General features: G+C 40.9%; 1 protein-coding gene across 6 annotated transcripts in view; it reads left to right on the forward strand.

The window, feature by feature from the left end:
* Nucleotides 1-24,132, forward strand: part of ap3d1 (adaptor related protein complex 3 subunit delta 1) — a 35,478-nt gene that overhangs the window by 861 nt on the left and 10,485 nt on the right. For 4 of the 6 annotated variants that reach the window (XM_034081963.2, XM_034081965.2, XM_034081967.2 and 1 more), the window contains exons 2-22: nt 3,496-3,591; nt 4,542-4,622; nt 5,669-5,749; nt 5,881-5,988; nt 6,371-6,500; nt 7,701-7,840; nt 9,119-9,192; nt 9,283-9,332; nt 9,493-9,542; nt 9,906-9,954; nt 12,044-12,189; nt 12,451-12,599; nt 13,546-13,776; nt 14,397-14,619; nt 15,437-15,582; nt 16,129-16,270; nt 18,285-18,356; nt 18,922-18,997; nt 19,225-19,427; nt 19,743-19,816; nt 21,891-21,914. In XM_034081963.2, coding sequence (XP_033937854.1) covers nt 3,496-3,591; nt 4,542-4,622; nt 5,669-5,749; nt 5,881-5,988; nt 6,371-6,500; nt 7,701-7,840; nt 9,119-9,192; nt 9,283-9,332; nt 9,493-9,542; nt 9,906-9,954; nt 12,044-12,189; nt 12,451-12,599; nt 13,546-13,776; nt 14,397-14,619; nt 15,437-15,582; nt 16,129-16,270; nt 18,285-18,356; nt 18,922-18,997; nt 19,225-19,427; nt 19,743-19,816; nt 21,891-21,914 — 2,345 coding nt within the window. The remainder of the gene's footprint in view (nt 1-3,495; nt 3,592-4,541; nt 4,623-5,668; nt 5,750-5,880; nt 5,989-6,370; nt 6,501-7,700; nt 7,841-9,118; nt 9,193-9,282; nt 9,333-9,492; nt 9,543-9,905; nt 9,955-12,043; nt 12,190-12,450; nt 12,600-13,545; nt 13,777-14,396; nt 14,620-15,436; nt 15,583-16,128; nt 16,271-18,284; nt 18,357-18,921; nt 18,998-19,224; nt 19,428-19,742; nt 19,817-21,890; nt 21,915-24,132) is intronic. The other 2 variants (XM_034081966.2, XM_034081968.2) reach the window with 1 other exon arrangement.

The raw sequence follows: 24,132 nt of genomic DNA on the forward strand, positions 1-24,132 counted from the left end.
CCATGACATTATCAATTATTCGCCTTTTGTATTTCATAATAATAACAACAACTGTATTTATATACTGTAGCACCTGGTGCATGCAAGATGCGCCTTAAAGAACAAGATAAGACACTTGAAAACAATAACAATGAGTAAAGATGAAGAGTAAGAAATATTGAAAGGGTTACCTCACAAAACCACAAAACATGAACAGTGTTACCACTAAAAGTATCCCAAATGAAAAGCCAAATAGAAAATATAGGTTATATAGTTTTCTGTTCCAAGACCATAGAGGATTTCTTGCGAAATACTTTACGTACTCCAGCAGAAAGGCATTGGAGGATCTGAGTAGAGATTCATTTTTGTAGGAAGTATCCAGTCATATTTGTCTCTTGTGAGTTGAGGACACTGTTGAATGAATGATGCTCCGATTACATGGGCAAACGAGTGTCCAACAGGCCTTAACTTCTCTGTCTTGTTTACAAATGCAGGTGTGACTGTGCGTTTGTTGATACAAAAAAAAAAAACACATCTTCTGTAAACGAGTAAATCATGAGAAATGAGTCAGGCAGCCAGCAGCTTGTTTGATGCATCCCCCACAGTGATTGAAGCTGATGTCATCCTGTCACAGCTCTGTGAATATGACCGGCTCATCACAGCACAGACCTGAGAGGGAGGAGGGGGATGGATGGACCATTAGAGGGCTTTTACTGTTTGGGGACAGCCACGTTTCCATCTCTCACATCAGCTTGTTCTTTTAGTTTTGTTGTCCCTGTGTTCTCTGTGTCTAACATTGTTACTGCTGTTAACCATGTCAGGTTGTTGGAGGGGTTGGATGTGAAATGCAGAATCCCTGGATTGTTGTTGCACGAAGCTGCAGACGAAGCTGCTGTGCACACCTGTTACCAGCTTTAGGTCAGATGTGAAAAGTAGAGGTAGCGTGTCTAACCTGAGGGGATCTTTGGGATTTTCTCAACGTGGCAGAGTTGGACTGCTCGCCAACCACATCATATCAGCTATGTAAACATTTTGCTTGGAGATTAAAGATCTATATTTGTGTTTAATTAAAGTTATACCTAACCTTCTAAAGGACCGTTTGTTATGAGTTAATAACCCTGTGAAAACTTGCATGCCAGAATAAAAATATTAAGAACATTTTGAATGAATTGAAGTAAACTATAGCAAAAATATATCAAAACATCTATTCACAAACACACAAGTACTCATTTCTGTATGTATTTTGAAATATCGCACTTAGATCGGCTATCAATTCTTGATTTAATGTATGGGCCTAGAAGTTCTCCATTTGTAACCCAACCTGGGCTGCCTGGATAAGGTGGTGGTTGCCAAGTCAACAGTGGACAGTTTGCTGAAATATTAATACACTGTGAGAGTGTGTGTGTGTGTGTGTACGCCTCAGTGTGTGACTTTTTCCTGGCCAGCCCACAGTTTGTTTCTCATGTGTGTGTGCTGCGTTTTTTGCACGTTTCATTCATTCATTCTCCCTCACACGCCAATTGAAAGCAGCCATATTGAAATAAGTTTTCAGGATGTCCTATGTTATAGATTTCCAGTAAGAACTTTAAGCATATTTCTAATATTGTAGAATCAAGTTTTGGCTTCAGCAGACACTGCGCCTTCTTATTTTTCTTTAAAGTACAGACCTTCCTGTTTTATTTCTAGCTGAGTCTGCATTGTTGGCTGAAGAGTGGCTTTGTTGGCATTATGACAACAATTTCAGTTATTGAACGGGTCCTGAAATAATCATTAAGAACACGTGTGATGCAGCACCGTGTGTGTCTGGTGATCTGCTGTTGAATCACTCCTTGGTATCCTCAGTTTCTCCAGGAAAGCCTCGGAGCTCAGTCCTCCCCTCCTCTCCCCCTCTCCCCCTCTCCCCCTCCTCCTGTCACTGTGCTGTCTCATGACTGCACACACATGACCAGCACACACTCTCACTCTACAGAGCGATATGTGTGTGTTTATTTAGCTGGTCTGCTCCTCTCAACAATGGTTGACTGATTTCTCTATCTTGTGGTCTCACTTAGCTCGCCCTCCACTGTTGAATGAAATGTACATTCTGCTCTCTCTATTTCAGGAGTTTATTGTAAGAGCTATTTTTTCACTCATTCATTCAGGCGTGAAGTTCCTGGAAATGCTCTTTTGTTAAAATGCTTCAGAGGATGGAAGAGAGTCACCTTTTAGCCTCAGACTAGCATAAAGAAATGTTCCACAGCTGTGTAATTTAAAGTGGTACAATTTAATATTTTACTCATGTTTACAAGGGTCCTGCTGATCCTTAAAAAGTGTTAAAAGGCATTGAATAAATGAATCTAAAAATATAACTTTGAATCAGTTTTTTCAACATTCCTAAAAACGCCAAAAATACTGGAAGTAGGGTGTTATGAATGGTTCTTTCTGACGTTCATTGTATCATTTATATAAAATTAGAAATGGCAATTTTTTTTAGCTGTTTCTAGCATAAACATTTGCAGACCTGGATAGCAGTGTGTAGAATTGGTCTTAAATATCATTGGCAATTAACAAAAAGTCTTTTAATATAGTTTGACTTGAATTCTATGAAACCTTTGATTTCATATTTTTTATAAATCATATGCATAGACAGTGTTTAAGTGCGTTCAAGCCTTTATATATACAGTCTATGGTTCAAGCTCATAGACAAGTGGTACCATTTCATGTGTGGCAAGATCTCGGACGGGACATTTTTTGGTGTAAAAGCCAAAACCACAACACATGCAATATCTTTCTGCGACTTGGAACAGGACCTAAACATTTTGTATTTTACATTCAGAACTGGCTGGCACAGCTGGGGAGCATACTCTGACACACGCCAGGAAATTAATGACATTATACTTGGCATCATTTTGATCCAATGACTTGTGATTTGAGTTTGACCTACACGAAGAATTTTGGCGGATGCAAGCGGGACATTCAGGGTTAAAGCCTGCATTATTTTATATAAAGTGTATGATAAAGTTCAGGACCTTTTTTACTTTATTTGACTTGCAGAACAATCATTTTGCTAGGGTTTTAACTAACAATAAGTGTCGTTATCGAATAATATACCGTTTGTTTTTGTAGACTATGAGTTTGGTCTATTAATCGTCAGAAAGTTGTAAACGATGTCAATGCCAGTTTTCCGAAGTCCAAGGCAATGTCTTTGAATATCTTTTTTGTCAGTCCAAACCCCAAAGATATTCTGTGTAATATGATAAATAATAAAAACCGGGACACTCTGGATATCTTTATATGCGAGGGGCTAAAAACGATATGATCTACTACTTTTGCATTTATTTACTGAAACAATACTATAGTTGATTTAAATCGACCTATTATTGCAGCTTTACATTCAGTTCCTCCTCTGCAGCCACAGACTGAACAGAAATCTTCCAGCTTGTTTCTGGGGCCTGAAAGCAGCTTTCCACTGCGGATATCAATCCTCCTAATCTGATCTGATGTCTGTTGTTTGTCCTCTCCTTTGTCTGCCCTTAGGCCAAGTACATCTCCACATGCATCGATGAAATCAAACAGGAGCTCAAGCAGGACAACATCGCTGTCAAAGCCAATGCCGTGTGCAAGCTCACCTACGTAAGTTCTCCCAGCACCCTCCACACAATCACTCTCTCTTTCTATTTTGATACACACTATCATTTTGATTGTTTTTGTATTATTTGACTTTAACTATATATTTATTTGTTGTTCCTTCCTTTTCTTTTCCCTTCACTATATCTGTAAAGCGTCTTTGAGCACCTGTAAAAGCTCTAACAAATTAAATCTATTATTATTATTATTATTATTATTTTCTGTCTCTCAGTGAAAACCCACCTGTATTTCTCTGGATAGACACACAGTCTCTGCTATTGGGAACAACTCACTAAGTCTAAGCCAAAGTCCCTTTATTCTTACAATGCTATCAGGGAAACCAGTTCAATAATCACGCCCAAGACAAACAAAGAGAAAAAGTAAACAAACAAATCCGATCTGATTCACAAGAAACAATTGTGGTTTCTAACATGACCCCCAAAGCAGGTCAGGAATATAATCTTATATCCTGTCAAAAGGAATATTTCGTTTAAGGCAGGCATTACATTTGATGCTTTCAAATGTGATTAAACATTTTCAGACAGTGCTGACGCATGCACGCAATGGACAAATCTCTTCCGGTAATAACTGAAGAAGGGCCGAGTCGCACACACGGACTTTTTGTTCTTTGAATATGATCTTTTCCGTTCAAATTGCACCATGTTGAATCAAAGCCCACTGTTTTGGCTCATGGCTCGTCAGGGGTAAATAGAAGTGACCTGCTACAAACCACGTCATACATTTGTATTAAATGGAAACAAAGCTGCATGTACACGTTGTATGGAGATGAAGATTGGTCACTACACGGCATAATGGCTCACAGCCGCACTTATCTATTTATAACCAACGAGGCCCACGTTTAGTTTTAGATGGCTTGTTGCATCCGGCCTCTCTGTGCGCCACAGGGACATCTTACTTGTATTCACCCACTGTCTCTTCTCTTTTTCGTGTTCCAGCTTCAGATGCTCGGCTATGATGTCAGCTGGGCCGCTTTCAACATCGTTGAAGTCATGAGCTCCTCCAAGTTCACATACAAGGTACGATTAGAATACATTTAGACGTCTTGCAAATGCAGAACTTTCTGGATGAATGGTCATGATCCCTTTTCCTGTGGATCCTCTAGAGCAGGGCTATTCAATGAGTTTGGAATGGGGCCGGTTGATGAAAATGATCCAAAGCAAGGGGCCGGGAAAAAGATGGCTTCAGATACAGTAAATACTCCAACAGCATAGTGGAGCGCATATATTGTGTTTAATTCAATCAAACATCGCCCCAAGGCCTTCATCGATCTACACGTTCAGAACTCAGTAGGCCGACATGTGAAGCTGATTTAACCATCAACATCATTTCATTTAGGTGAAGTGATTTAATCATTCACGCAGAGATGCAATCAAAGACAGGAGGTGTCACTACAGTAGCTAGTAGGTGGGTTCGAAACCCGAGCCCGCTCAAGTTTGCAGGCATTGTCTTCCCCTCTCTCTCTCAATGTAACACCCTCTCTGGAATAAAGGCACTCTGGCCAGAAAATAAATCTTAAAAAAAGTAGATTACTTTTTAACATTATACTCAAAGGGCCAGTAAATATCACCCGGGGCCGGATTTGGCCCGCGGGCCGCCAATTGAATAGCCCTGCTCTAAAGTCTTAAAAGGCACTGAATTCACCAGGTCTTCACGGTATTAAAATGTCCTAAAATCCAAAGTTAGAACAATTGCTAAGACTTGTCAGGTCGAGTTTTTAGAAGTCACTTTTTCTATTTTTGAAATGATTTACCGAATGTCTCTTGCATCAGTGTCATGCACATCTAGATTGTTGCACCATCCAGATGCTCAGACCACATGCAGTAGAATATTGAAGTGCAAATTCAATGAAAAAAAAAAGAAGGCTTTTAAGATTTTGAAGCACTGCTGAATTCACATTCTAAAAGACACAGTTAATCTTGAGCAGGAAGTGTTAAGCCGTCTCCATGGCTACTCTGCTGCAGGTTGATGGGTGTTTTTAATAATAGCATGGGGTGACATATACAGTTCAAACACAATACAGCACAGTATGTAATCATTTCATTTCTTGCTTTCATTCCTGCAGAGGATTGGCTACCTGGCGGCATCGCAGTGCTTTCATGAGAGCACTGACGTCATCATGCTGACAACCAATCAGATCCGAAAGGTCAGTGGCCTTCTTCTTCTTCTTCTTCTTCTTCTTCTTCTTCTTCTTCTTCTTCTTCTTCTTCTATCCCTCAGCCAACCTTTTCTGTCCTTTGGTCTCTTTCTAATATCTTTCTTCTCCTTTCCCCCCAGGATCTCAGCAGTCCCAACCAGTATGACACAGGTGTTGCCCTCACCGGCCTCTCTTGTTTTGTGACCCCTGACCTGGCTCGGGACCTGGCCAATGACATTATGACACTGGTGAGTCATAGGGAATATTTCAGAAGGTTTCCCAACAATGACTCTTTAGGTTTTCTTTCTCTCCGTTCACTCCTCCTGTGTCTCAGTATTTCGCCTTCAAGATGTCAGGGGGTCCGCGGGGTCTTAACAAGTATTAAAAGTTGGTAAATCAATTTAGTGAAAATTAAGGCGATTAAAAAGTATTAAACTGCATTTTCCAAGGTGTATATAGTCAATGTGAGGTAAAGTGTGTCGCCGAGGTAACCGGTTAAAACTCCAAGTGGCGATGAGGTCTTAAAATGTAGGAAAAGGGTCTTAAAAAACCTCTTAAAAGGTCTTACATTTGACTTCAGGATTCCTGCATATACCCTGCTTTATAAACTGTCTTTTACTTTCCCCCCAGATGTCCCACACTAAACCGTACATCAGAAAGAAAGCGGTGTTGATCATGTACAAAGTGTTCCTGAAGTACCCGGAGTCCTTGCGACCTGCTTTCCCCAGGCTGAAGGAGAAACTCGAGGATCCAGACCCCGGTACCGAGACACTCTGCATTCAGTCTGTTACGCAGGAAGCTTGTGCTCTGTCACCTGAACCCTATGAATTATTCAGCACCTAAGAATATGAGATTAAGGGAGGCTCATCTGTGAGAGTGCCTGGGCTGTCTGGGAATATTCAACAGCGCGGGACTATTTCTGTTGCACCGACTAAAACCTCTAGCAGGACATTTATCCGGCTTTATGGCATGCCAGTGTGGTGTCACACTTATTTATTGAACATCGGGCACACGAAATTGCTTCGCACATTAATGAAACAAAATAGATGGATAGAATTGGGAGGGACGAAACCCTCTTTAATGGTCCCACATGCAGAGCACACAGTGACATGTGTTCTCTGCTTTTAACCCATCCTAGTACCAGGAGTCTAGTACTAGGAGCAGTGGGCAGCTATTGCACAGCGCCTGGGGAGCAATGGGGGGAAGGTGGGTGTCCGCCGGTGCCTTGCTCAAGGGCACCACGGCAGGGCAGGAGGTGAACTGGGACCTCTCCAAGTAGCAGTCTACACTCCATATTTAGGTCTGGTCGGGGACTTGAACCGGCGACCCTACAGCTCACAGTCCAAGCCCCTACTCACTGAGCCGGACAAAAAAAATGCATCTAATGAAGATATTTTGTCACTTGTAATAAGAGTCCTTACATTTTACAATGGCAGGGTTTGGTTTATATTTTGGGGTTAATTTTTGTGGTATATTTTGGTTGAGAAAAAGGAAAACAGGAGGAGAACTTCTGGGTTTTATCAAACCTCAAAAATACTAAGGTAGATTCACCTTAAAAATGAATTGAACATAGATGTGGCTGACGATTGTCTTTGCCCATGAACTTTGAAATGTAACAACTATCTCAGTTTTCTAAGCCATCCTGAGAGATGTTTAACACATATAATAAAAAGCATGTCTTTGCCTGTGTTCTGCTATATCATACACCTAAGATGGACCCTTTATTAATCCCCGTGGGTAAATTCAGTCGTTCAAACGGCAACAGGGTAAGGATGAAAAAACAGGACGGCACAGATTCACAGGTTAATCACATTAAAGATACAAATGATGAAATACTATGAAGTAAGAAATGAATGAAAATGAGCATATATACATATTGGAACATCATTGTTTTAGAGTCTTGACTTAATTCATTTATTTGGATTGCTTGCTATTTTCTGACCACGTTGCTCCTCTGCAGGGGTCCAGTCTGCAGCAGTAAATGTTATCTGTGAGCTGGCTCGGAGGAATCCTAAGAACTACCTGTCTCTGGCCCCGCTCTTCTTCAAACTCATGACCTCCTCCACCAATAACTGGGTTCTCATTAAGATCATCAAACTGGTGAGTCAACGGGATACAGGGACGTGTCACTTTTAAGAGTTTCTGGATCGGTGTAAACATGTGCTCTTGTATTGCTACTACAGGGGGTCCGCGGGGGCTTAAAAAGTATTAAACGGCATTTTCCACGGTATTACATTTTGTAGCTTGTTTTCAATAAGTATATAAATTGTCCAAAGGTTGTATTCTACAGTCTGCCTGAATGTAGTCATGGCGTAGGTGTGTAGTGTGATTCTGTGTAGTTTATTGATGGCATCTCGTTGGATGTGACGTCATCTGAACAGGACATCGCTCGCTCACTGCTTGATAGCGTGCGAAGCTCCGTTTACGCCGGTTGTTAAACAACATCGTTATGGGGAAATGCAAGTCTGCGTCCAAATGGTTGGAAGATAAGGAGGAAGGACAATCAATACTGCATATAGTCAATGTGAGGGAAAGTGTGTCGCCAAGGTAACCGGTTAAAACTCTAAGTGGAGATGAGGTCTTAAAATGTATGGAAAGGGTCTTAAAAGGAATTACATCTGACTTCAGGATTCCTGCATACACCCTTATGCTCTGATCACAATGGATCAAAGGCATTCATTATATATTGTGATCCACCAAGCCACGTTTTTTATAGCTCATAGTATTGCACCAATAACACAAGGATGAGTCCATCATAAAAGAGAACACGATACTAGTTGATTCACCAGCATTAACCTCAATTGGCCAACATGTAGTGTGGTCATGTGACATGCTGCATGGCTGACCACATTTCAACAAATACGCCATTTCTTTTAAATAACAAGTTCACGTCACTTCTCCTACATGTGCTATAAGTTCAATACAAGTGAAACTATAACACTTTTTCTAAGGCTGTATCGAATAGTTGGAAGCTTTATTCTTAACGTTGGCACTGAGATTGAGCTATTGTGTTTTTAAAGGTGGTATTTTGGTAAGTTGTAGCAATAGAAGCAATTATTCTCTATGTATGTTTTTACCTAAAGAAATATTCTGCTTCCATTCCTCTTTGTTGGCATTTAGTCCTTTAGCAAAATGTCCCTTTTTAAACCGCTCTACTGCTCGCAGGCTGCAGCGCGCACACATAAAACACTACATTTCTCACGACAAACAATGGATGCTTAATTTGAAAATCTCAATAAAAGCTTTAAACGTGTACGTGATATAACATCTTCACAATGTAACTCCTTGAATCCATCAATGTTTGAGTTTCAATTCAACATAAGCACCAATTCTGATGTGATGCGTAATCTACCGTCTCCTCGTTGTGCTTGTTCACAGTTTGGTGCGCTCACACCACTGGAGCCACGGCTGGGGAAGAAGCTGATCGAACCTCTGACCAACTTAATCCACAGGTTGGATGACGAACATTCCACAGATGGTCAAGTCCGTTTGATTTGACAGATGTATAACGTGTGTCTCTGTTTCTCCCCCCTCTCTCACAGTACCTCTGCCATGTCTCTGCTGTATGAATGTGTCAACACAGTGATAGCAGGTCAGTTCTGGTTTTAAACGTGAGCAGTAACTCTTATTCACTTTAAAGTGTGTCGTGCTCTGTTGCAGTCCCTCTGTATTAAGAACACATCTTGAATCCTTAATTTTCTCGCAGAATGTTGAGTTTTTCTCTAATTGCTCTCGTTCGTCTCGCATTGCAGTGTTGATTTCGTTGTCCTCGGGGATGCCTAACCACAGTGCTAGTATCCAGGTAGGTTTCTGGGTTCCACGTCTCCTTCTGCACCTTCATCTGGTTACATAGTGATCATAACCATTTCCACCCCGATTGAACCACTGTGCTTCCACCATGTTGTTTTCAGACACATGTAAAGTAGACGCACATCAGTGATAATACGTTTGCACGATTCACACATCCTTGTCTCTCCTGCTTTTAGTTTTGATTCCAACAAATGCATGCACCATCAATTCTTAGCCCAATGTCCTCCTTTTTGTTTGTCTCCTTTCTGTTTCGTAGGACTAGACTGAACCTGTTGTGGAAAGCGATGTTAATGGCTCTCCCTTTCTCCCCCCCTTTCTATGGCTTCCTCTCTCTTTCTCTCGTTCTCTGTTTCAGCTCTGTGTGCAGAAACTGCGAATCCTGATAGAAGACTCGGACCAGAACTGTGAGCCCTCTGTCAATGCCTGCAGTGTGTCATTTTCTCATTGTCTGCGTGTTTCTGAATATGGAACAGTCCACCCTCTTAGACGAAAAGTCCCCCTGACTCTGGATAACTCGAAACCTTACCATACTCCCTCCCTAATTTAGGAGGCCTGCTTAGAACACCACTTCACTTGTGTGAATACCCCTTTCACAAGAAATCCTGTGCATGACACAGAACATGGGTTTTTCCCAGGTTTGGTGCTTCAATTTCAAAGGGATAAGAGTTTGTAGTTTATTCTCCAACATAAGGCTTGCTTCTCTAAATACACTCCCACACACACTTCTAGTTGGAGCTGAGAATACTGCATTTAGCCATTCGAGTTATCTGGACACCCATAGATAGATAGTTCTGTGTGTGAAGTAGAAAAATAGACATTTGATGTTCCTAGAGCAGACTGTGAACCTGTGGTTTTAGCTTTTGGTTATCCTTTCAGCGTACCTCATAGTCATGCTTTAGGTCAGGGGTGTCAAACTCAAGGCCCGGGGGCCAAATCCGGCCCGCCACTTCATTTTCTGCGGCCCCACAAGAGCTTGCAAAGAACATAATACGTTTATTATAAGGTTCCGCTTTACAGAAGCACGTTGCCCATAAACTACATGTCCCACAATGCATCTCATTTTGTGCCGTGCACACTGAAGAGACTTGCAATTATTTGCCCAAGACTTCTGCTTTTAGACGTAGTTAATTATGAAGTTATCACCCTATCCGATAATAATCCAACGCAGAGGAAATAATACATTATTTTATATATTTATCCATGTATATTTATATAACCTTAAAGTTACCACCGGCCCTTTGAGTGCAACCATAATTCTAACGTGGCCCGTGATGAAATTGAGTTTGACACCCGTGCTTTAGGTCAACCGCTTTCAATACTTTGATACGGTCATTATCTAAAAGATTAGGACATCTCTGGATTGTAAAGATGCCATCAAGTAGTCAAGAAACATCACCATCAAGTTTAACTGAGATATCTGAATGAAAAACACCGGCAGGAATATACTTAATGCATCGATTAGCAAACACCAGATGCAATACATTTATTATATTATCTTTAATGCAGCATACATTTATGCTATAAGTTATCTCAGTTTTTAATGACAAAAATAACCCTGTACACAAATTGACTGAAGGCAGCAATTCAGTAAACATTCTTTGAAATGTTTGATATCAGTTTCCCATTTCATTACTCAGTTAGGCCTTCCTCGCTGAGATAAAGAACCAGCCGAAGGAACATCCAGTGTGCTGCGGCTGCTGCTGCTGCTGCTGCACTGACTCCCCGGTCACTCCTGCAGTGTTTTCACTTTCAGCCCGCCTCAGCCCCAGAGGATCTGCCACACGCATTGATCCAAGAACCTGAGAGGCATTTGTCTCTGTCGAATTAGATAATCGACACGAGGCCATGATTCAGCAGATTTCTGAATCGTTACAAATCTTTTTTGGGTTAGAACGAAAAGCTGCCAGGCTACTACACAAGGAAGGATAAAGCAAAACAAAACGACTGTTTCCAGTGTGTGTGTTGTACCGTGTGTGTTTGTGTGTCCTTTCCATTGTGCTGCATGTTTTGTGTTCCTTTCCTTTTGATATTTATTTTGTGTCATTTACATTTGATTTTTTATTGATTATTGCCTGGAAGATAACGCAGCAATAGATGAACAGCATTTTTAATAGATTCAGCTAGCAATGTTTTTGACTAGATGTAGTAGTAGTAGTAGTAGTAGTAGCAGCAGCAGCAGTAGTTTGTAATGTAATGCATTTTTCTAGAACAGTTTCAAAGAGTTCCCCATCTTCTGGAAACCAAAGTACATTTCTACAACCAGGTATTTGTGGTCTAGCTGCAGACACAATCAAGTAAGGAAAGTCTGGTTTCCAAATGATAGGAAGTTGAATAGGAAATCCTGAATAAAAAATATTATAACGACATACTTGTAACGTGAGAGAAAAATGTCAGCTGATAGAAAAAAAAAAAGTTTGACTCGCTAGGGTACGAAAAGCTAAGGGTGCTCTTATGTCTGTGAGGAAATACGCTGATGTCATGCTTGTTTTTCAGTGAAGTACCTGGGCCTGCTGGCTATGTCAAAGATCCTGAAGACCCACCCCAAGTCAGTGCAGTCTCATAAAGACCTGATCCTCCAGTGTCTGGACGACAAGGACGAGTCCATCCGCCTCAGAGCTCTGGACCTGCTCTACGGCATGGTCAGTGTTACTAGATCTGCAGTGATGATCATATCTGTGTGATCATTTAGCCCTCGGTTCATTAGCATTTGGTTTTTCTGGGATAGCAAAATATATCAAGCCTTTGTACAATTATTTGTTTCACTGTATAAGATATTATATAGCCAATCGTTATTTTAAGGTAGTTTTGAAGTTCTGCCTCAGTAGACCTAATGATATTTAAAAGATTTATGTTCATGCTTTTAAATCCGATCGTCGATAAACTGGTGTCTGCTCTTCCAGGTGTCCAAAAAGAACTTGATGGAGATTGTGAAAAAGCTGATGCTGCATGTGGACAAAGCGGAGGGAACCACCTACAGAGACGAGCTGCTCACCAAGATCATCGACATCTGCAGCCAGAGCAACTACCAGTACATCACCAACTTCGAATGGTCCGTCCCACTACTTAGTTTATTCTTACTGCAAATTAGGATTTAGTATTAGATAAAGTCTTATGACTATAATGCCATTTAGTTTAAGTCATCTAAAGGTTTTTCTTTCTTATCCGGTTGTTTTTTTGTTTACTAAATATCATAGGAATTTAGTCAACTTAAACGTTAAAGGTGGGGTAGGTAATTCACTTCAGAAACCCTTTTTGTTCTGTTCCATGGAATGCTCTTAACATCCCGATAGCAATGAATAAATTAAATGCTTTGACAATAAATACATTAAAAAAATGTCATCTGTGGAAGCCGTGGCGCTGTAAAAAGCACAACCAATCCTATGAGCCGGCCCAGCTAAAGTAACTGGATGGCCTACCTGCCTGTCAGCCTTCCATCTGTGCACAAACTTATCTCGTGCCCTCATTGGTCATGTGCACGTTCGTGTGTGTTGGAGGAGGGGCTCTGTGAGGAAGTGGCAGATTTTTTTCGGCTGCGTACTTTCAAATTCTAGCGCACTCGAGCTGGTTTCTCCATTCTTACCTACCCTGCCTTTAAGGGTTTTATACGATTTTAATGAACTATTTAAGGGTTTCTGTAGAATTTCCAAACTCATTTTTCCTGGAGGATATGTCTATCAACTTATTATCTTATGGTATTAATGTTTGAACATGCAATACAGATGTATCTAGTGACCTTTTATTTTATTTAGCTTAAAGTAAAATACACATATAAAAAAAAGACCAACACATAAATGCATCAAACTTGTGCCCTTTGAGGTAAAATTAAGAAACTAGCTCATATGTCATCATACAGTTGTTTTTATTTAATTATCATCTTTTTGAAAAATGATTACTGCCAGTTACTTACTTACGCTAACAGTGTCCTATATTTCACACATCTCACTTTTTTCACCTCGCTCTGTTTGACATTATGTGGCCCCTCTGCCTCTTGACAGGTACATCAGTATCCTGGTGGAGCTGACCCGGTTAGAGGGCACACGGCACGGCCATCTCATCGCCTCTCAGATGCTGGACGTGGCCATCCGGGTCAAAGCCATCCGAGGGTTTGCTGTCGCCCAGATGGCCACTCTGCTGGACAACGCTCACCTGTTGACGGGCAACGTGCAGCGGAAGGGCATCTGCGAAGTGTTGTACGCTGCAGCCTGGATCTGCGGGGAATTCTCAGAGTACGTTGATTCATCTCTTTGAAATGCACACCAACCAAACTGGTATAGACTGTCATTAGAAAAAGAAAACACGAGTATACGACGGGAGTGAAAGCATTCAGTTTTATCACAGTAACATGAAGAAATTGAACAACACTTCATAAAAATTGCATGACCATAATGACGACCATGAGGTGTCACATGACCCGGTGCCTCTAACAATGAACCCATAGGGAGATGAATGGCCGTTTGGTAAAGATACTGTGCTTTCCACCTCTGTTTCCTTGCTCTTATATCATCGGAGTAAACTTACCTAAATGACATGTAACCTTCATTTTTCATCACATTAATCTATTTGCAAATATGTCTCTCTTACTTGGACTCAGTGACACTTGCATTATCTTTTTACCTGTCAAAAGTAACAGCATTTTTTTTTTATTAATTGGGTTTCCATGTGTGAAATCTATTGGGGTCAGATGTGTATGTCGCTTCAGTTGATGGAGGCATTTTCAAACCTCTTTGACACACTTATTGCTTTATTTTTAGAACTCATTATTTCTAAAAATGCGTCTAAGTATGTAATATGGATCCATGTAGTTTCATTCAGGTCTTTATCGAACTCCCTCTGCTCTCCTCCACAGACACCTGGAGAACCCGATGCAGACGTTAGAGGCCATGCTGCGGCCGAAGGTGGCCACCTTACCGGGCCACATCCAGGCCGTGTACGTGCAGAACGCAGCCAAGCTGTTTGCCACGGTGCTGAAGAGCGGGGAGGGGAGCGCAGACAGCACGGCAGCGCAGGAGATGATGATCGAGAGGCTGCCGCTGTTCGTCCAGAGCGCCAACCTGGAGGTGCAGGAGAGGGTAAGAGATATATGACACACGACTGCCTAGGGCTTCAAGATTCGGGGAAATAATCGAATTGAGATTTTTCTGACGGATATTGTGATTCGATTTGCGATATTTGAAAGAACTAAACTTACATGAAACTTCCGTTGGGTTGCTTTAAAGTCAAGCTTCAGTTTCAGATTCTCCCTGTAATAGAAACATGTGATGGAGCATTACTAACCTGACTCAGATGCTTTGTTTCACCAAACCATCTAAAGCTCCATTGGAAGCCATTTGGAAAGGGCAGGCACTTTCAAAAATACTTGGCATGTGATTGGATCAATCTGTCTATCACCTTCTATCATGGGCCACTTCTGATTGGTTAACAAGGACTGGTACATGTGGAGCACAGCACTTCTCATTGGTGTGGATGACTGACACACAAGAAGAACAATAAATAAATGAATAAAATCGATTAATTGTTCAGGCCGACAACTGCCTTTCTTTTTGCCAAAGAAAAAACAAAGATTTTTTTTAAACTTTGACTTTCGTCCTCGTATACCTAAACATAGGGCTGCTTGATTATGGCAAAAATCATGTTTCTTGAAAGAACACTCCGTTTTTAAAGTCATCAATCTTGTGTCCCTGCCTAGTAGAGCTGTCGAGGCAAAAAAAAAAAATGCATCATGCGTCACAATAATCTTGTTATCTCTATAATCTTGTTCTCATAATAGTTGGAAGCCAAATCGTAATTGAAATACAAACTTGATTGATATCTCAGGGTTACACATTACGTACAAATCTGATAAATTACTCTGCTGACCCCCTCCCTCACCTTCTGTCTCGTCCTCAGGCCTCCTGCATCCTGCAGCTGGTCAAGTACATCCAGAAACTGCAGCAGAAGGACGTAGAAATAGCAGAGGAAGTCATCGCTCTGTTCGCTGGAGAACTCAACCCTGTGGCCCCCAAGGCACAGAAGAAAGTGCCTGTTCCTGAAGGGTGAGTGGGCTCGTACATGAGGAATAAACACAGTCAAATGACATTGGTACATCATTTGACAAAGGCCCTATCCAATTTTCATATTTTACATTTAAATCCTCTATTGCGATACATTTTTATAACGCCGCCCTAAAAAAGAGGGAAACAATTTGTGTGCTTCTGCTTTGTTTCATTTCTTTCCTTTGACTGCAGTAAAAACTATTTTTTTTGATAGGCCAAACAAATATGGATTAAAGCAGTATATTTTATTATAAAAATGCAAGTTCTGAATAAGTAAATGATTACATAGATATTGTTTTCAATATATTTGTGCCTTTTTATAGAGTTCTAGAGTTATGGAAATGTTTTGATCACACAAGAAAACATATCCTACGCAGCAACTACTTGAATCTGGTTTAAAATGTCAATGTTATGAATGAAGCGTTGATTTACCCCTAGTTTGACATGACTGTGTATTTAGTGTCTCGTCTCGTGCCGTTGTGGTCCACCATCAAGTGTATGTTATTGAGTCTTGAGCGCTGAGCTGTAACTGGGTTTGTTGTGCAGTCTGGACCTGGACGCCTGGATCAACGAGCCTCCGTCTGAGAGCGAGTCCGAGGACGAGCAGCCCAGGGCGATCTTCTCCAAGGAGGAGCCCAAATACTCCCGCCCCCGCCACACAGAGGTGGACGAGAAGGAGCTGGCAAAGGTGGGCCGGTCGATGATGGGAGCATTTCTGAAAACAATAACTGAGATTTATGAGTTTTCATGAATCTCAGAATCAGAATACCTTTATTAGTCCCACAGAGGGGACATTTACATTTATGTCTCGGTCTATTTCAGGGACTCCGCTAGGATTTTTTTCTTGCCGGTCAAATGTCCAGAAAGAATAAATTTTCCGGACAAATTTGAAACTGAGCGGTCATGTTTCAATAATAATAAGAATTGTGTGGCAGAGTTTCCGTTAGCAGGTAATTACCGGACTCTGACCGATATGCTGATGTTTAAAAGTCAGTCATTTTTATATTGCTTCAGTTTATAATCGTAACGGATCGAAAAGTTCAGATTCATTTTTCAATAAATGATGCGCTTCCACAAACATAATTATTACATTCAAACAAACTACTTGTAGTAGATTAAGTACATTATTCAAAAGTTTACATTAACTTTGAATAATAACACGGGAGAAACGGATCCTCTCTTTTCCTCTCTCCCTCTTCCTTTTTCTCTCTCTCTCTCTCTCTCTCTCTCCCTCTCTCCTGACAATCCGTCAGTTTCTCATGCAGCTTGCTAAACAGTGGGCGGGGCTTCAGGTGATCATGCAGAGCTGCGTGTCTCAGTCAGACTCAGCAGCTGATCTGATCTCTCTCTCACGTCCGGTTATACTTCACTCGCGTTTATCCAATCCAATCCAATCCACTTTATTTGTATAGCACAGTTTAAAAACAGAGGGTTTGCCAAAGTGCTTCACAATGAACATAACATTATAATAAAATATAATATTACACGAATAGATAAAAAAAGCACACATAAGAATAAAAACAAGGCACATAAAGGCCATGGACAGACAGTGAAAGCATACAAATAGGTATGACATAGCTCAGCTCAGACTGACTGGTAAGCGAGGGAAAATAGGTGGGTTTTTAGGCGGGACTTAAAAGCTTCAAGAGTGGGCGACAATTTAACATGAGGGGGCAGGTCGTTCCAGAGCCTGGGGGCTACCGATGAGAACGCTCGGTCTCCCCTGGTCTTTTTCTTTGTTTTTGGGACTATCAGCCGCAGCTGATCAGCCGACCTCAAAGCCCTTGAGGGGGTGTACACCTGTAAGAGGTCGGAGATGTACTCTGGGGCCAGCCCATTAAGAGATTTAAAAACAAACAATAAAATCTTAAAATGGACTCTAAAATGGACAGGAAGCCAGTGGAGCGAAGCCAGAACTGGTGTGATATGGTCAAACTTGCGGGTTCCTGTGAGCAGCCGCGCCGCAGCGTTTTGTACCAGCTGCAGGCGGGCTAGCGAAGTCTTATTTAGGCCGGCATAAAGTGCATTACAATAATCTAAACGAGTTGAAACAAAGGCATGAATTACACGCTCAAAGTTTAAAAAGGATAAAACTGGTTTGATTTTGGACAGGAGCCTCAAGTGATAAAAACTGGATTTAACCACAGAGTTTATCTGTTTATCTAATTTAAAAGCACTGTCGATTTTGACACCCAGATTAGTGACCATGGGTTTTGCATACTGTTGCAGGGAACCCAGGTCAATGGAAGGGACATCACCATTTGGTCCAAACACAATTACCTCCGTTTCGTTTACGTCCATATCGATCAGATCCAGTCTCCTGGTCGGCCTTCATAGAGAGCACCGATCAAACTATTAAGAGTGAATATCGGCCGATAATGACCGCAGGCAATCGATCGGAGCCTCCCTAATTATTACCGGACATTTTGAACGGCAGGTTTTGAATTGACCGGTTTTTAATACATTTTACCAGCTAAAAACGGGTAATTACCGGCTAACGGAAACCCTGGTGTGTGTGTCATTTTTCACCAGTCAAACATTTGACCCAGAGGTGGTTCTCAGTCTAGATATAATCATGCAGTCCTTTTTTTCACAATATTGACTTATTCTGAGCGTTACCCTGAATCTTCTTCCCCCGTGGCTCCGCTCTCATGCTAGGCCGTGTCTCATTGATTAATTCATCTAACTGTTTTTTCATCCAGAGGAGAGAAGTCAGAAAGCAGGAGCAAGCCAGCAACCCGTTCTACATCAAGTCCTCCCCGTCCTCTCAGAAGGTTTGTTCACCCGTCATCACAGCGCTGTCTGTTTTTATATGTTCATGTCTCTGTTGAAACCAGTCTGTTGTATCGGTGAACATACGAGTGTTTGTGAAGTACGGATTTAATGATCTATTCATTTTTGGTTGTGTATTGATGCAAAATGAAATGAAACAATACAAATAATTTAAGAATTCTATTTTAAATATTTTGCTTCTAAAGAATTGAGTCTTAATCATTTAAATGTCTGAAAATGTGGCTTTGTAATATATATATACATATTCAGATTTTTTACCAAAGAATCAAAAAGCAAGTTTATTCATATTGCACTTTTCAACACAAGGCAATTCAAAGTGCTTTACAAAAGTGAAAGACATTAAGAGCATAAAACACATTAGAAACATTAAAAAGCAAAGATAATAAAACATGAATAATACAGGTTCATGAATAAAAGTTACAGTGTAAGATGTGAATAGTTCAATTAAAAGCAGCGGCAACAAGAAAAGTCTTCAAAACAATACAATGTTTTCCTGATGAAACTTTTGTTATACTCTGTTTTTAAATGAACGTCTCCTGTGTGCAGGTGTACCAGGAGGGCCCCGGAGTGGAGCACATCCCCGTCGTGCAGATTGACCTCACCGTGCCTCTCAAAGTCCCAGGTAACGCACAATGTTTAAACATTACCACAAAACATAATGAGCCCCATTAACTGAGTTTTAAACATCACTTTAAATGGAAGATCCCCATAGGCCCCGCCCACTCGATCGGATCGGGATCGGCCGATACTGACTCGGACGATCGGCCCAAAAATTGGCGATCGGAGCATCCCTATCTGCTGTGTTACTAATAACTTCAGTGAAACACGTTGCTGTGTTCTGTCCCACAGGTCTGCCTATGTCCGACCAGTATGTGAAACTGGAGGAGGAGCGTCGGCAGAAGGACAGAGCCGATAAGAAGAAGAAGGAGAAGAAAAAGAGGAAAGAAAAGCGCGGCGGCGGACGAGGGAAGAAACATGACTCGTGTCCAGAGAGCGAGGAGGACATCACGCCCGCGCACATGGTGGACATTGTTACAGAAGAGATGCCAGAGGTACGCTGGAGCTGTGACAACATCACAAAGAGTTTTGAATAGACGGGCTTAATGACTCAATGTGAAAATACAATTCAGCTCTATGCTAATCTGTACGAAACACAATATTGGTCATTTGTGCCTTGCAAGACTTTAATTTAGTGTAAGATATATCAGATTTCCTCTCTGAATTATAGTGCTGTTGACACATTACTCTGACCGTGTTATTATTGACCAAAGCACAATTCAATAATGAATTACATTTGTCTTGTGGATTAAAGACTTATATCGAAAGTTATTCACTCTGTTTAATTGATTTCACCTTCATTATTTCAGAATGCCTTACCCAGTGATGATGATGACAAAGATCCCAATGACCCTCATAAAGCCCTGGACATCGACCTGGACAAGTGAGTCCTCACTACGTAGATAGATGTACTTCAGTTCTACTAAATTCGGAAATGATTGATATGTATATGTGACCTGCTCCATCGAAATCAGTCGCATTGACCCGAGGACACATTTTGAGTTGTATACACTGTTGGAAAGAGGAGATTCCTAGCTTTCTAATGATATCAGGGTTGTTGTTGTTGTTGTACTCTAAATATCAAGCAAAATATGTCACATTATATAATGACTGTCACCGAGTCATCACTTCTCTGGAATCCATCGATCTGATTGATTATTAGGAGCAAATTATCAAAGTAGTACGTAGGGAAAATAGTTTGGATTACTGGTCTGGGGGAAGCTTGTGCGTGTGTGTATTGTGTTTGTTTCCCGGGGAAAACCCTCACGAGAAACACTGGCTGTTGTTCTGCCCGCTGTGACGTCAAGTTACTCCGTTCTCCGCTTGTAATTATGCCGAAGCTTCAAAGTTGTATTTATCATCTGAATTTGCCGAAACAAGTTTAATATTCTGAAAGCCAAGACTTTGTTTATTTGAAATCAGATGAAAACAAACTGTAACGGACCCTGCCGTGTTATCTATGATTACTATACGCCTTACATAATTTCAGCCGGGGGGAGCGGCGCTGCGGAACAGCAGAGTGAGAGGTGCCGGTCTTCTTCCCTTCACAAGCTTCAAAAATGTATTTATCGTGTGATTTTGGAAATAAAAGTTTCATATTCTGAAAGCAAAGACTTTGTTTAGTTAAAATCAACCAAAACACCCGAACCCCGAAAAACTATTTTTTTTACGCAAATCCACGTTTATTTTGAAATGAGTCGTTTCGACTTCCGACTGATTTCCATAGAGTGGGTCATATGTACTCAAAATCTGCTGAGAAACATTAACTAATGACATAATTAGAGTTGTACCAAGTAGTTTGAAGCTTCATTGATAATGTTGTCATGTTCTGAATCAACATTTGAAAAAACAGTTTTAGTTGTTTTCATTAACACTAAAACCGGCAGAGGTCGCTGTATACCTAAAACCGCCAACGGGTCAAATGTACCCGCTATTGATTTTCAAGGTACAATGTTCTTTTATTTATCATGTAGAACAGTGAGTTTTGATCGCACAGGGATGACACTTATACCAATAGAATCTGTGGACTCTCAGCTTTATATAGTTTGTGCAGATAGCATGAAATATAAAACATCACTACCAGTGCTGATTTAAATGCTTGATGTTAGACTTGTGTTTTTTTTTAGGTACAAATCCCTCCCTCTATCTATATATCTCTCTCTCTCAATCTATCTCTCTATCTATCTATAACTCTCTCTCTATCTATCTATCTATAACTCTCTCTCTCTATAAGGATCCGCAGTAGACAAAAGGCGTTGCTATAGCAACACGTCATGTTTACGCTGCATTTTCTATGAGGTACATATTACCCGCTGGCGGATATAGGTATAAATGGCAATTTGGCAATTTTTTTCAATCTGACTTCATATTGACAATTTGTAACAACAGAGGGTGCTACATAACACACTTTCAGGAAAAGTCACGGATTGGGAGACTTGGAAAAAGTTTTTATTTGACTTGAAAAAAGTGACATACTATCAAAAAACAGCTGCCGGTAAAATTGACCCGTTGGTGGTTCTAGTGTTAAACAAGTTGATTTCATTTTCAAAAAAGGCTAACTCACTATCTCTGATCAATCAGTTTATTTAAAGTGAGTACTTTGCCTGAGGTCTTTTCGGGTGAAGTCATAAAATATTCATTTGAAAACCTTGATAGAATCATTGAATACATAAAAATCATTTTGAGCAGCTCTAGATTTGATGTTAAGGTTGCTGATACTCATCGTTATCTGGCTGAGCTGGCTGTCCAGTGTAAATATGAGCTGAGGAACACAGAAGTTGAATCTCATATGATTTGTTTTACTAACCTGAATATCTGTCAGTGTAATTACTTCCTGTAGCGTCACAGTCCGTGTGACTCGGCCCTTTCCCTCCTCTCACTCCTCCTCATGGTGATTTGCTTTCTGCTTCCTCTTTTCTCTGCATCCACACACCCATCACTCCTCTTTGTGTTGGCAGTTTGGTGCAGAAGGCTGTGATCAGGTGAGTGCCCCCCCCCCGGCTGCAGGACCGCGGCTGCACATGGATTGTCTTTCTCTCGTTCTCTCTCTTAATAGATGTCTTGCTGCTCTCACTAACATAGATCTCAGTTATTTCTCGTTTGCAGTTTGCCGTTCCTCCCTCTTTCTGCTCTTCTCTCCTTTCATCGCATTTTTCAATCCTTATCATTGTAGCGTTTGACCTAGTATGATTCAGGGTGTTTCTCAATGTCAAGGAAGGATGCTCCAGAGCCACTATTTCAAGGACGCTACGTCATCGAGTCCCGCCGAAGAACTATTCCAAAGGCCAGGCTGCTTGGAATTCTACCTAGCCCTGCGTCCTTCGTAGTGAGACATTTCGAGGCTGCACATGTGTATCCTCCGCGGTCTTAAAATCCCCACAATGCTTTGCGCACGGAACAATTTCCCAAAATCTGTGGCGGAAAATTTAAGACGGGGCCTCTCATATGACGCACACTTGCTCGCCTGTTCCACTCTTCGTTTTCGAATGCCAGGAAAGATTCTTGCCTAACTTCTGAAGGAAGTGACTCCGAAGACATGTCCTACCAAGGAAGCGTCCTCGACATTGAGAAACACCCATAGTATCCCTTTCCTCTTATCCTGCTTCTTATGTTAACATCTATAAGCTTGACAATATCAGCAGCCTATCACTATATTTCCAAACAAACTGTTCTGTCAATGTTCTGTCCTTCAAAGAATATATATAAATATTTATCTTAAAAGAATATATATCTTTGATAAGACTTTTAGGGTTTCATAGTAAACCAGATAAAACATTTTAACTGGCTGCTGCTGATGTTCTCACGGCTTAACTCTTTCCCAACCTGTCCTCCTGGAAAAGGCTCTTAAAAGCATTTTGGCTCTTGTATTTCTTCCATCAGCCTTGACTTGCTTTTAGGAAACAGAACCCAGGGGTTGGGTACTATAATTATTTTGCTTACAATTCCCAGATCCTCCTCAGTTCGGCAGACTTGCCTCCAAATTCTCACCAGATGTTTTTTAAGTGGATACTTGCCTTCCCTTGGCTGAAATAAAAAGCACATGTCCCTTTAGACAAAAGCTATGCAGCTAGCTTTTAGTACATTATTTCACAATTGTGAAAGGTGTAAAGGTGGGGTAGGTAATTCACTTCAGAAACACTTGTTATATTCCATGGAATGCTCTTAACATCCCGATAGCAATGAATATATTAAATGCTTCGACAATAAATACATTTAAAAAAAAAAAAAGTCATCTGTGGAAGCCGTGGCGCTGTAAAAAGCACGACCAATCATCTGAGCCGGCCCGGCTAAAGTAACTGGATGGCCGACCTGCCTGTCAGGCTTCCATCTGTGCACAAACTTATCTCGTGCCCTCATTGGTCATGTGCACGTTCGTGTGTGTTGGAGGAGGAGGGGCTCTGTGAGGAAGTCTGAAGGAAGAGGCAGATTTTTTTCGGCTGCATACTTTCAAATTCTAGCGCACTCGAGCTGGTTTCTCCATTCTTACCTACCCTACCTTTAATTGGTATGGGTTAAACTCATGCGTAAGACTAAGAAATCGAGAAGAGTGGAGATTATGCATTAGTTATAAACTGTCACTGTGAAATGTAGAACATACGTTTCTGTCATGGCTTTCTTTTGCTAAAGTTCCTTCGATTTAAACAAACAAAAAACGCTAACCCAACTAACTCGGGTAACTATTTATTTGAAGCTAAAAGAATAAATACATCTTTAATCGAGACATAAAAGAATAACTATCCAAGTCTGGGCAATTGACATGGAGCTGTGTGCCTCTGTAGATAATAACCAGCAGGGGGCTATACTGCACGTTATTGCTTTGAGGGCCAGCCTTTGAAAACAAATGTTCAGAATCAGAAACAGGTTTATTGCCAGGTCGGTTCACACATACGAGGAATTTGACTTGATGTAGTGGTGCATACATTAAATATAAAACAAGAAATCTTTAAAGACACTGTAATAAAATATAGTTAAATGGCAATAAATTAAAGCAGTAATTTACATGGAAATAGAATGCTATCAATGATATTATAGAATGATATTATAGAATATGAAATAAGAAATATGTGCGGTAAGCAGTATGAACATTGTGTGCATTAATGTAATGCATATAGCGACTACGTTGTGGCTGAGGTAAGTGTCAGTGGGGAGGCCGGGCCTCGTTTAAGAGGCCGGTAGCGGAGGGGAAGAAAGTGTTCAGGT

The sequence above is a fragment of the Pseudochaenichthys georgianus genome, chromosome 4 (assembly GCF_902827115.2).
Source record: "Pseudochaenichthys georgianus chromosome 4, fPseGeo1.2, whole genome shotgun sequence".
In the NCBI taxonomy this organism is placed as follows: domain Eukaryota; kingdom Metazoa; phylum Chordata; class Actinopteri; order Perciformes; family Channichthyidae; genus Pseudochaenichthys; species Pseudochaenichthys georgianus.